The 13,046-nt window shown below is 44.6% G+C and overlaps 1 protein-coding gene across 4 annotated transcripts in view; it reads right to left on the bottom strand.

Moving 5' to 3' along the window:
• Window positions 1-13,046, bottom strand: part of EPC1 (enhancer of polycomb homolog 1) — a 113,502-nt gene that overhangs the window by 73,601 nt on the left and 26,855 nt on the right. For 3 of the 4 annotated variants that reach the window (XR_010731876.1, XM_066279382.1, XM_066279378.1), the window contains exon 1: window positions 10,605-10,757. The exons of the other annotated variant lie outside the window; for it this stretch is intronic. Coding sequence is in view for 2 of the 3 variants with exons in the window: in XM_066279382.1 (XP_066135479.1) it covers window positions 10,605-10,757 (153 nt within the window). In the remaining variant the exon portion in view is untranslated. Of the gene's footprint in view, window positions 1-10,604; window positions 10,758-13,046 lie in introns of those variants that run through there. 4 annotated transcript variants of the gene reach the window in all.

Here is a 13,046-nt window from a genome sequence, read left to right as displayed (position 1 = left end):
GGAGTGATGCTCCTCGGAGTTCATGGAGCCACCAGTTTCTACCTAGCAGGTTGTCCTTCCTTCAGGCGTTGTCTCTAGCTGCAGGGGCGGTCCCCTACAATTCACAACATCTAGTAGAAAGTATCTAGAACTGTCTGTGCATCTGAGGTTGGCTGGATAAATCCCATCATTCTTTATATTCATTACCAACAAAGTTCAAGGCTCTTACCACCCTTCTCACCTCAATATTCCCTAATCTCACTAAATTTTCTCCCTTTCACCACCTTCCCAAATTCTTCCACTCTGTTCTCATGAAGATGTATCAGTAAACTTCCTCTTTATAAGCTCAACTCTTTCATTATTCCCTCATCTTCTTGCCTTAATGAAGCCAGCAGTGTCTTCCAAAACAGGACTCCCCACACCCCTTCAAAGCAGCTGTTTATTTCCCGTCTCACATACTAACAGATGGGTAAGTGTTCATCCTCCTTGGTTCCCATTGCTCACTCATCCTTTCAAAACTCAGAACCCTTCAGTTCATACTGCCAGTCTCTCTCCCCATGTTGTCAACTGCATTCTCTTCATCAGTCACAGAGCTCAGTGTTTTCAGCAACCACTGCATTTCTGGCATCACTCTGAGTGACAATGTCTACAGGGATGCTAACACCATGACCTCCTCACCTGCACTAATCTCTTCTCCACCTCAGCCACCACTCCTGTGGTTATACTTTAGATCTTGACTTCACTAATAACTGCCACCTCCAAAATCGAAATGGAAGCATCTGTCTTTAACCACCTCCCTCACAACAGTTTCACCTATTCCAGCACTCACTGCAACAAATTCAGTGAGCTTCCCATCCCAGTGAGTCCCACCACTTCTCCACTATTCATTATGTTACTGTTCCCTGCTGAGCCAAATTAGATCCTATGGTCTGTCCTGATAATCTACCTCAGATATTTTGAATCTCCTCAACCCTCTCTTCCTTCTTCATCCTGGCTGGACAAACCCTAGAAAAAGTTATATACTACCTACTTTGTGCTTGAACTCAGTTGGGTTTAATACTTGCATTCAACTGCCTAAGTGAGCTAACTGGTCTCACTTCAAATGACCAAAAAGGCCTGGCCAGTTAGCTCAGTGGTAGAGTGTCAGCCCGGCATGTGGAAGTGTCAGGTTCAATTCCTAGTTAGGGCACACAGGAGAAGTGCACACCTGCTTCTTCACCCCTCCTCCTCTTTTTCCTCTCTCTTCTCCTCCCACAGCCATGGCTCAACTGGTTTGAGTGCATCCCTGGGGGCTGAGGATGGCTCTGTGGAGCCTCCACCTTGGCCCTAAAAACAGCTTGGTTTTGAGCATGTCCCAAGATGAGCAGAGTATGGGCCCCAGACGGGGGCATTGCCGGGTGTATCCCAGTAGGGGCGCACACAGGAGTCTGTGTCTATCTTCCCTCCTCTCACTTGGAAAAGAAGAAAAAAAAAATGACCAAAAATACCCCTCAGTTAGTTCACCAATACTAATACATTTTTCTAGTAGGTTAGCTTTTCCACATAAACCTTTGTCTCTCTTAAGGTCCCCCCTCACTCTGAGGTGGTGACTTCACCTCATACTTCATAGAGAAAATAAAATCATAGGATAAATTATCTCATCTTCCCACTGCCAACTGTATCAACTGATCTACGTCTTTCCTCATTTATCTGTCTTTCTTACTTTAAAAAGGAAAAAGTATTTCTGCTCTAGTGACCAACCTCTCCACAAAACTGATTCAGAAAGAGAAAACTGTTTTCAGGAGCAAAGTCCCTGAATAGAAAAAGGGATAGGATATTTTATCCTTTCTAATGACTTCATTCCAACTATTAGAGTAGTTCTAATAACTCTTATTTTTATTATAACAGCTATTTTTACATTTTTATTTACTAATTCTATTGCCTGGGTTATTTCTGTGTCTCTTTTTGTTGATTAATTTTTCCCCTAGTTATCCATTTTATTTTCCAGTTTCTTTTCATGCTTGCTAATTTTTTAAATTGGGTTCCAAACACTAAGCTTTCTGTTGTAGGATCTTTTAGTATTAAACTATATTTTGGACTATACTCTGGGACATAGTTAAAATTACTTGAAATTAATTCAGTCCTTTGGAGTTAATTTTTGTTAGGGAGGGGAGTACAGAACAGTCTTTAGAGCTAATCTGGCTCCACTACTAAGGAAATAACCCTTCTGAGAACTCTTATCTGCTGACCCTTCAATTAGGAAGGCTTTCCACTCTAGCAGTGAGGGCACAGGAACTGTGAGCTCCCTGAACTTTCTCCTCCTTCCTTCCATCTGCCTTTCTCCCAGACTTGGGAGTTTCCTCACAGATCAGTTTTCAGTGAGAGACTTTGGGGAACCTCTTTGGTGCCCTGTTCTGGAGCACCTTCAGCCTCCCCAGACTCTGCATGTTCTGTCTCTTCAACTCAAGGAAGCTGTCAGGCTTTGTCTGGGCTCTCTCTTATGTATACTTGCAGCTTGGAAACTAGTGAGTGACTAGGGCGTTTGAGGACTCAGCTTTGCTTTCCACCCATCTCCCCCCCTTTTGTTGGCGTCTGCTGGAACTTTACAGGTAACTTTTAAAAGAAATCATTTGTTGATCCCATAGCTCCCACCTTATTTATTTCTGCTCCTTTTCATAGTAGAACTAATCCAAAGTGTCATCTATATTTCTTCACTCCAATTGAACTTTTCTTCCCACCACTAGAACAAAATAGGCCAATGGCACACAGCTAATCAAATTAAAGAGTCACTTTCCCCTTACTCATCTTGCAGTGGACATAGTTAACCAATGTCCTTCCTCCTTGAAACACTTTCATCCTCACTTTCCTCCTACTTCTTTAATAGCTCCTACTCTATCTGAGCCCTAGGGCACAGCTTTAAAAACAATTGATACACCAAAGACTTTCAAACATACAGTATCAGCCCATGACTTCCAGATGGCACACACCTCTAGTGCAAACCGCTGTACTGCACTCTAGTCCACATATTCCAATTAAATACAGACAAGTAGCAGGCACTTCAAATTGGTAACTCCATGCTTTCTATTACCTCCCTCCTCCAATTTTCCTTGTTTCAGTTACTAGCCCAATCATCTACCTAATCATCTACCTATCTAGCTGGTCAAGGTGAAAATCAGGGGTTAATTCTTCTGTCCATCTAGTATATCCAAACCGCTCAGTGATTTCTGCTGGTTGTACTTTCAAAATACACCTCCCACCTGTCCATCTCTCCACACCTCCTCCCTAATTAAAGCCACCATCAGCTCGCACTCTTACCGCATATGACTGTTTCCATATGGTAGGGAGAATTCTAAACACAAAACAATTCAGATCATGTCACCCCCTTGCCTGAAACTCTCTAATGGTTTACCTTCTTTTCAAACAGTTGTAGTCTACAGATAGGACTCCCTGACAACCTCTGAGTCCTCGTGTCACCCTGACTCTGTTCCTACCTCAGGCTCTGTGCATCTATCTCCGGAGGCCTCTCTGCCTGGCATGTACTTCATTCAAAGCCTTCACAGGGCTGGCTCATTCCCACTATTCAGATTTCAGGTGCAAAGTTCCTTGACCTTCTATGAGAATAAAACTATATCCTCCTCCTCCTCCCACTTGACATTCTGTATTATCTTTTCCACTGCCACATTCATTTGCTTTTTGGTCTTTGTGTTTTCTCATTGGAATTTGGTCACTTAATTAGACAAACACTGAACACTTATTATGTGCCAGGCATTATTTCAGGCACTGAGAACACATCAGCCCTCACAGAGCCTACGTCCTAGAATGTAAGTTATATGAAAAAAAGGAACCTGTTCATTCATTACTGTATCCACAGGACCTTTAATATTTAATAGTCCTTGGCTCATAGCAAATATGCAACAAATATTTGCTACAAAAAGTGAATGAAAATGGATTTCTCTGTATTTTCTTAATTTACCCCACCTCAAATAGCCCTACTTAGCTTTTAGAATAATGATCAAATCCTTCGACTCAAAATAGCCGTACTTATATTTTGTTTCCCCTTCAGACTCTATTACCTTATGGGTAAAGCACGAATCTGCAACCATCACTACAAAATTCTGGTTCTGATTTCAAATTCTCATAACACTAAAAGCATTTTGTGACTACTGCACCTATTTATTTATTTATTTATTTTTGAGAAAGAGAGAGAGGGGGGAAGAAGAACAGGAAGAAAGACAAGAAGTATCAACTCGCAGCTGCGTCACTTTAGTTGTTCATTGATTGCTTCACATAAATGTCTTGACCAGGGGACTCAAGCCAGTGAACTTGGGGTTTCGAACCTGAGACCTCGGCTTCCCAGGTGGAGGCTCTATCCACTGTGCTACCACCGATCAGGCTACTGCACCCATTTATATTTGTTAAATCCTTTAGAAATAGAACCTTCCTAGACTAAAAGGAAACCACTTATCTGTGCACCCAGACTACTTCTGTGTAAATTATGTTTATATAGTATGCAAATGAAGTCATTAACTAATTCAAGATATAATGTTAATTATAAACACACAAGACACATTTGGAAACGAACTTAAATATATTGGTAACAATATACTCATCACAACAGGAAACTATCAGTTCTACTTCATCTAGCAGTTAAGAAAACCTGGGTAAGTGGGAGCACACACAGTTTTGGAAGCTGGATGAGACCAGGTCTAGTAAGTTTCAGTTTGATGCTTTTCCCAATTAATAATTACCTCAATTTAAAGTCAGAATTTTTTACTACTATATCACACAACTCTTTAAGGACAGAGAACATATCTAACATGTTTCTATCAGATGATTCTCCATACAAGGAATTGCATAAATTTCAGTAGTTTTTGAGCATCAACAAAAAGCAAGGCCATTCTAAATGTTCTATATTTGGTAATAACAAAATTCATCAGTATAGCACATTTACAGACATGGCCTTATACTAAAGTTCATTCATTAAGGGTAACTGCCTTGTCTGTCTAAGGCCACAAAAAGCCAAGTACATTTTTCTCAGAGGATACATAACTTGTGATTCCAAAATAATTCATCCCAATATATACAAACACTTGAACCTATATTAAATCATTCACAGGACATTTAAACTTCATGTTTAATAACATCTTATTTCTTCAGCCAGTACTTGCTCAACTGAAGGAAATTAAACCAAAATAATTTGCTCTTATAAACTGTTGCAAAATTCAGCAGACTCTTATCACTATGCATATCCAAAACCGAACCAAAATTAAAAATAACCTTCATAACAACAAGTAATTGAGGAAGGACTTTATCTTTAAAAAATGGATTGGCTTACCATTCATAAAAACTGCAACTCCAGACAATAGGTTATATTAAAATTTTAAGTGCACCATTAGATACGTAAGCCATTATTATTTTTAATAAGTTTCCATTATTATTTTTCTGTAAGAACATAAAGTCTACATGTAAGTGGTACTAATCCAAAAATTTAAATATCAAATAGCACACTGAAACAAGAGCTAAGAACACTTGAGGCAGCCAAGTACTAGAGTTCTTGATAAGTTCCTTTTGTAACAGAGTTCTTAGTCTCTTTCTGAGCCTTAAATTTTTCAATTATCTTCTGCTATTAAGTCTATGTAGCCCTGGCCAGTTGGCTCAATGGACAGAGCATCAGCCCAGCGAGCAGACATATCAGGTTCCATCCCTGGTCAGGGCACATATGAGAATCAACCACCTGCTTTTCTTCCCCTCCTTCCCTCCCTCTCCCCCTCTCACAGCCAGTGGTTCGACTGGTCTGAGCATCCGCCCAGGACACTGAGAATAATAGCTGAGCTGGTCCGAGCACTGGCCCAAGATGAGGGTTGCCATGTGGATCCTGGCTGGGGCGCATTAAGGAGTCTTTCTCCCCTCCTCTCACTTAAAAAAAGGAAGTCTATGTAACAGCCATTCGGAAACAACCCAAATAACTCCGTTTGAAACTTCTAGGACACATCTTTGAGCATTCTCCATGCTGTCCCCCATTACCAGTATCTTGAGAAACTGATAACAAATATGAACTTTCTGTCTAGAAAAATACACCATCACGAAGTTTTATATGCATATCATGGTAATCCACTGTCTTCCAGAACCATTTTCATGTAACTTTCTAAATCCCAACTTAGAAACGTCTATTCAAAAAGTTGAAAATAGATTTTACCATTGCTCTTCAATTACCTGTGATTTTATCTGGGTTAAAAAAATCCTGGTTTACAAAATTTTAAAGGAAAAAAAAGATTCATTTCTCTCAAAAGTGAGCTATCAAACTTTTAAACTTAAAGAAACCTAAACTTATTTTTATAAAAAACTACTAGATTTTTGTTCTTTTGAAAATGTAGTGCTTAACCATTTATTTTCATGTCAAGAGATGTGTACATATTTCCAATTTCCCCCTAATTAAGAAAAAACACCTGTCTGCTTTATAAGTGGTCCTTAACTTGGGTTTATTAAGATTGTATACTGGGATGACGTCAGAGTATTAAGATTGTATACTGGGCCAGTAACAAAGAATATAGTTTTAAAAGGAGAGAAAAGGAAGGAGTACGAGACAATTCCATCTGGGTAGAAACCGATTAAAACTAGGTGTTGGATTGTGATGGCTAGACCCTAACTAACAGTCTCAAAGGTGGCTGTGTAGGGTAACATCAATGTGCTAAATTGTTAACATCTTGATCATATCACATATCCTACTGAACCCAACCTAAGTAAGAATAAGCAAGATTAACTCTCTGTCCTTTATAATAAATGGAGCCACACAACCTATTACCCCAACAAAAGTTAAATCACTATAGGAACCAGGTAGCTCCAAATTATTAAGTATCACTTTAAAACCAATGTTTTCAGAACGTCATTCCTAAAGTTAGAAGTATCCACAAAGGGAAATAACTCAACTTAAAGCTCCAATTTTGTGCGGAGGACCCGGGTTCGATTCCCGGCCAGGGCACACAGGAGAAGCGCCCATTTGCTTCTCCACCCCTCCGCCCCGCTTTCCTCTCTGTCTCTCTCTTCCCCTCCCGCAGCCAAGGCTCCATTGGAGCAAAGATGGCCCGGGCGCTGGGGATGGCTCTGTGGCCTCTGCCCCAGGCGCTAGAGTGGCTCTGGTCGCAACATGGCGACGCCCAGGATGGGCAGAGCATCGCCCCCTGGTGGGCAGAGCATCGCCCCCTGGTGGGCGTGCCGGGTGGATCCCGGTCCGGCGCATGCGGGAGTCTGTCTGACTGTCTCTCCCTGTTTCCAGCTTCAGAAAAATGGAAGAAAAAAAAAAAAAAAGAAGAAAAAAAAAAAAAAGCTCCAATTTTAACTTAAAAGTTAACAATACTGGTACCTTAGAAAAGTTACTCTCTCAATTCAAGGTAAAACTCTGGCACTAAACTTACTATCTTAAAATTCCTAACTTTAAATTTAGTATCTTAAATTATAATCTTAAAATCTTAAAATATAATGGTGCAACATGTGCCTTTTCCCCAAATGCTTCAACTTCTTTTTAACCCCTGAAGGGGCTCATTTATCCCATATTTAGAGCTGAGTCTACTGATTTCCTGATTTGAAAATTACTGTTTAACTCATTAAATCAAAACCTACAACTGTTACTTTTTGATTTAGCAAGTTACAATGTGCAACATACCAATTCAGACATTTCATCCCTAAACACCTACGAACTCAACCGAGTCCCTCCAATTATTTTAATCTGAAATTACTTTTCAGTCCTACTACAAAGGTCAAAACATGACTAACAACTAAATTCCAAAGTTGAGAAAAATTTATTTGGGGTGGAGGAGGGGACTTCCACTTAGTTTAAAAATTAAGAGGCATGCCCAATTCAGTGTTCAGCTTATAATATTATAAAAACTGGTTAAATGGCAGTACATTAATAGGTGTTATTTCCCCAATGTAAAAATGTAGAATTTCTGTAAAGTTTACCATAGAAACAAAATACGGTAACAATTACCAGGTATAGCTCACTTGACAATTGTGCAGATACATTCTGATCATGAAATGCTTTCTTATTGAGGTGGTGTGTACAAAACTGTCCTCATCTAGACCTGCCCCATTTTTCATGACCAACACAGGATTATACTTTTTCTAAACTAGACATTCAATTCAGGTACTGGGTCAGTACAACCTAAGACATCATAACTAATGTATCAAAGGCAAGTTTGTTTTAATTCCTTCCATTAAAGCAGGGGTAGTCAACCATTTTATATTGACCGCCCACTTTTGTATCTGTTAGTAGTAAAGTTTTCTAACCATCCACCGGTTCCACAGTAACGGTGACTTATAAAGTAGGGAAGTAACTTTACTTTATAAAACTTACAAAGCAGAGTTACAGCAAATTAAAGCATATAGTAATAATTACTTACCAAGTACTTTATGTTGGATTTTCATTAAGTTTGGCAAAATAAATCTTTATAAAACAACTTACTATAGTTAAATCTATCTTTTTATTTATACTTTGGTTGCTCCGCTACCGCCCACCACGAAAGCTGGAATGCCCACTAGTGGGTAGTAGGGACCAGGTTGACTACCACTGTGGACTAAAGTATATGATACTTCAGCAAATTATCAAAAGGTTTTTGTGGCATTAACTCAGAATTACCTTTATTTATGCTCAGCATACATTTCCATAACTGTGGAACAGGCTATTTTCTCTAGTGATTTGTGGAGTTACTACTACTAGACTGTAAGGCAGCTGTTTACCTGGTACTGTTCATTCTTCTATTAGGTTCAGTATCTATTCCTGAGGTCTACGCTTCACTGGTAGTAGTTTTGGTTGGATGGGAAGTGAAACAAATTCTGGACAAGTAACAGAAAAAGGTGTGAAAGAAAAAAAATCCCTTATATCTCTCAAAAATAGGAACTCCATGTTACAAACTAATGATAACCGCTGCCCTATAAAATGTCAAAATTACTTCAGTGAACAAAACTTATCTGTAAAATTTAAGCATATTGATACTTCAGTTGATCTCAACTCTGGTTTCAGGCTGTAGCTCTTGGGGACTGCCCAAGACCTAACTAAATTTCTAAAGTGTACAGTAGTGTTAACTTGCTTTCATCAGGGCTCTCCCTCTCCTTGGATGCAAAACAAGAACTACAAATTACTTTCCAGGGCAGTGTAACACTAACAGCCTATTAATTTAAAGTAGTATCTGTAAAACTTAGAAACAAAAATAAAACCAAAAGACAAGATTCTGCAGTCACAAGTACTTTAATTTTAAAAAACAAATCGCTTATTTAAAACTAAACAAATGGCATCATTCTATGTTGAGGTTGATACAAGTGAAATAAATTCAGAGGCTGTCTGAACATGGTGGAAATAAGTACTACAGACCACCTCCACTACTGCACAAACTTATGCAGCTGGTCCTTTCTTAAAGTTCGATTTAAGATGCTACTCTTCAAAGGAACATTTGACTGTCGCGACTATTATTTTACTTTAAAAGGTCCAACAACTCGAACGGTTTAAACAGCTTTATTTTCAAAGTCAGCATTACAGAGCGCAGGGTCTACATGTGAAATTCTTACAGAACCAGAGGCGGTACAGTTTTTCACATTGCAGGACACACGCAGCGACTCCTCCACCTCCTCGAGACGCCCGCACACCGCCCCTTGTTTTCACCGCGGCCCCATGAACCGAGGCGCGCACCCCCGAGGGTTAGAAGTGAAGCGCGCGGGGGGCGAGGCCGCCGCGCAGCGCGAGCACTAGGCCCGGACCGGCATGCCGCGCCCCGCGGTGCTGACATCGCCCTCGTGCGGTTCTTCGCGAAATTCAGACCTGGGACATCCACTTCAAATGCGTGCTCCCTTCCCTTGTTAACTTAAGTTTTATTAAAAAAACAAAGCAAACCTGATAATAAATCAGGTCTGATAAGACCCATATACTCAAAAACACAAACAAGACTGCATCGCCCTGTCCCGGTTCAAAAAGAAACTCGGGGACAGGAGTGGACTATCCGCCGACTGATCGGAACCGGGGAGAGAGGGACGAGGTACAGAAGTGAGGATTCGTTCGCCAGGACCGACAGTCGAGGGCCCACGTTCACGCGGCCACGCCACACCAGGTCGCGGGGATCGAAATGGAGCCCAAGACCTGCAGTCCGCGCGCGCGGGGCCGCGGGCACGGAAGAGCGTGACGCCCCCAGGTGCGCAAGACCTGCGGCGCGGCGGCGCGCGAGGGCCGAGGCGGCCCCGAAGCGCCCCCCAGCGGCCCGCGGCGCGACCTGCAGGCGGGTGCTCTGGCCCGCACGCCCGCCCCCATCGCCACCCAGCCCGCTCCCTCGCCGGGTACGCCAGGCCTAGCCCGACAACGGAGGCCACAAAATGGCTGCCGGCGGATCCGTCACGTGACCCCTTTGTGCTTTTTTTCGGGCGCCCGAACTCCGTGGAGCCCGAGTACAAGCGGCCGGGATCGGCGGCCGGCCCGAGAGGCGGCTTCACCGGGCCGCGGCGGCCAGGCTCGGGGCCAGGGCCAGCAGGGGGAAGGTCCGGCCGGCGACCGCGGGCCGGTGGCGAGGGAAGATGGCGGCCATTTTGTGCGGGTCGGGTCCCGCCGCCACCGCCGGCAGCAGCGGGCGCGGGCCTGCGGCGGGTCGGACAGGGGAGTTAACACGTACCGACTCCTCTTCCTTCTCCATTCCGGTGGGCATCTGCGGCACGGCCCGGTTTATGGAGGCGTACTCGTGCAGGTCGGGCAGATCCTCACAGCGGAACACCGGCAGCGGCTTCGAGGCGTCTAGCGCCCGCGCCCGAAACGACAGTTTACTCATCTCAGGCGCAGCAGATAGCTCTCCGCTCTGGGGAAACGGCCCCGGCCAGCGGGATCATGGAGAACCGGGGTGCGGTCCCCACTGGCTGCCGCTGCCGGGGACGTGAGGGGCGGAGCGCGGAGCCCGCCGTCCGGGCCTCGCCGCCGCCGGGAGGGTGGAGGCTGCGCCGCTCCGCTCCCCGCTCGCTCGCTCTTCTCAATACGCCATGGCCAACATGGCGGACATTAAAACTCCACTGTGCGCTCTTCAGCCAACCCCAGCCATTCCCCACACTGCATCGCGCAGCGGCGCGGGCACGCGGGGGGCGCGGGCGCGACGGCGCCGGCACGGAGCGCGCGTCCCGCCGGCCCCGCCGCCGTAGCCGCTGCCGCCGCGTGGGCCGCGCCTGTGCCGGGCCCCCGCCCTCCGCGCCCAGCGGCGGCACCTGCGGCGGCGGAGCGGGGACACGGCGACCCGTCGAGCCGCCCGCTCTCCCGCTGCCGCCCTGGCGCCGTTGGCTGGCTGGCAGAGGGCAAGCCCTGCGGGCTCCCCGCAGGCTGCGGCGAGACGAAGGGTCCCGGCTCCGCACCTGTCTTCGCCCGGGTGGAGGCGACGTCCCCGCGGCTCTTATAAACAAGAAATACAAACGAGTCGAGGGCGACATGTCGCCGGGGGCGAACTTTTGCCGGCCATCACGTGTCTGTCGTAGAGAACTCCGGGCTGTCACATCCCGCAGGCGCCGCGTCCCGTCCTCGCTCAGTCCCCACCCGCCCTCACCCCACTCGGACACGAAGTGGGAATTATTTTATTTCATCCTGCATGTTAGCGACCCTTGCGTCCCCTGTGGTTATCCTTGAAGTAGAGGGAACAATCCTCGGACGCTGTCACATTCAGGGCAGCACTTAAAGCGAGACCTGCTTCAGCATCTCAGAGCCCACCCGCGCGCGGCGCCCAGCATCGTCGGGGTCCCCACCTGCTCTACATCCTTCTCCGAAACACCAGGCTCAGTCCCCGGAAGAAGACCTGTAGTGCGCCTGCCAAACCGAGCAAGAAAAAAAATAAAATAAAAATAGAAGGACAAGCTGTGTTATTAGAGGAGAGCGAAGCGGATGTCATGGATTAACTCTTGGTTTCTGTTACAAACTAAAGTGGGAACCCCACAAGGAACAGTGGAATGGTTTAAAAATCAGAAAGATTGTTAGGGTGGGGTTAGGTAAGTTTGGCAGCAAAGTTTCAAATGTTCACTGAGCGAAAAAAAAAAAGCTTTAAGTCCATTCTTCTCACTGGGAGCTACATAGTAAAAATAATCGCACTATTCTTAAGTACTGGGTTGGATAGGAGCTGTATTTAGCTTAAGGGACATAGGCAGACTGCTACCTTTTAGGCTGCCTTACCTACACCTGACCTGGTGGGGAGAAGACAAGGAGGACATAGATGGCAGTTCTCCAACATTATCCTAAAATTTCAATATTGACAACTCACCTCTTCTGGGCACAGAACTTCCATAACATTTCCTATAAGGCTATGCATTTATTCAATGAACAGACATTTATTGAGCCCTCAGGGCCTTCTAAGTATGCTGCTGATGTCTTAGCACCTACAAAACTCCTGGAGGAACTTACACCTTGGGAGAACTGTGGATGGCAACTGCCACACCACAGGGGACCATTTCAATGAAAGCCCAAATTATGGTGGAATGACAGGCAGGAGTGGCACCAAGTGGGGAGCGGCTCTAATGAAAGCACCAGGGAAGGCTTTTTGGAGGAGGTGATATCTGAGTAAAAATTATGTAGGATAAGTATGGGTTAACCTTGCAAAAAGATGAAGACAAGCACAGTGTGTTAGGCAAGGGAAACAGCGGGTGCAAAGACTCAGAGTCAGGAGAGTGCACATCACAGTCTGGGATCCTCAAGAACGACCAGCTGCACTGTGGAATATGACACCTATTTAGGCAGGTTGCACAGGTCTGAAAATACTGGCTGAATATTAGTATAAGTAGTCTTCTCTGGCCTACTATATTAGATTTCTGAAAATCCCAGTAGTAGAATCTGGTTGATTGAGGAACCCGAGACTTTATAGAACAAAACATTTGCCCTGGCTAGATAGCTTGGTTGTTAGAGCATCATCTTATAGTGCAGAGGTTGCCGGTTCGATTCCTTGTCAGGGCACATACAGGAACAGATATTTCTGTCTCTCTCCTGCTCTCTCCCTTCCTCTATCTAAAGTCAATAAAATAAACATTTTTAAAAAAAGTGCCTGGCCTGTGGTAGCACAGTGGATGGAGCATCGAACTGGAACTTGGAGGTTGCT

The sequence above is a fragment of the Saccopteryx bilineata genome, chromosome 5, assembly GCF_036850765.1.
Source record: "Saccopteryx bilineata isolate mSacBil1 chromosome 5, mSacBil1_pri_phased_curated, whole genome shotgun sequence".
Taxonomy (NCBI): Eukaryota; Metazoa; Chordata; class Mammalia; order Chiroptera; family Emballonuridae; genus Saccopteryx; species Saccopteryx bilineata.
This window is presented reverse-complemented; position numbering and strand designations above follow the sequence as displayed.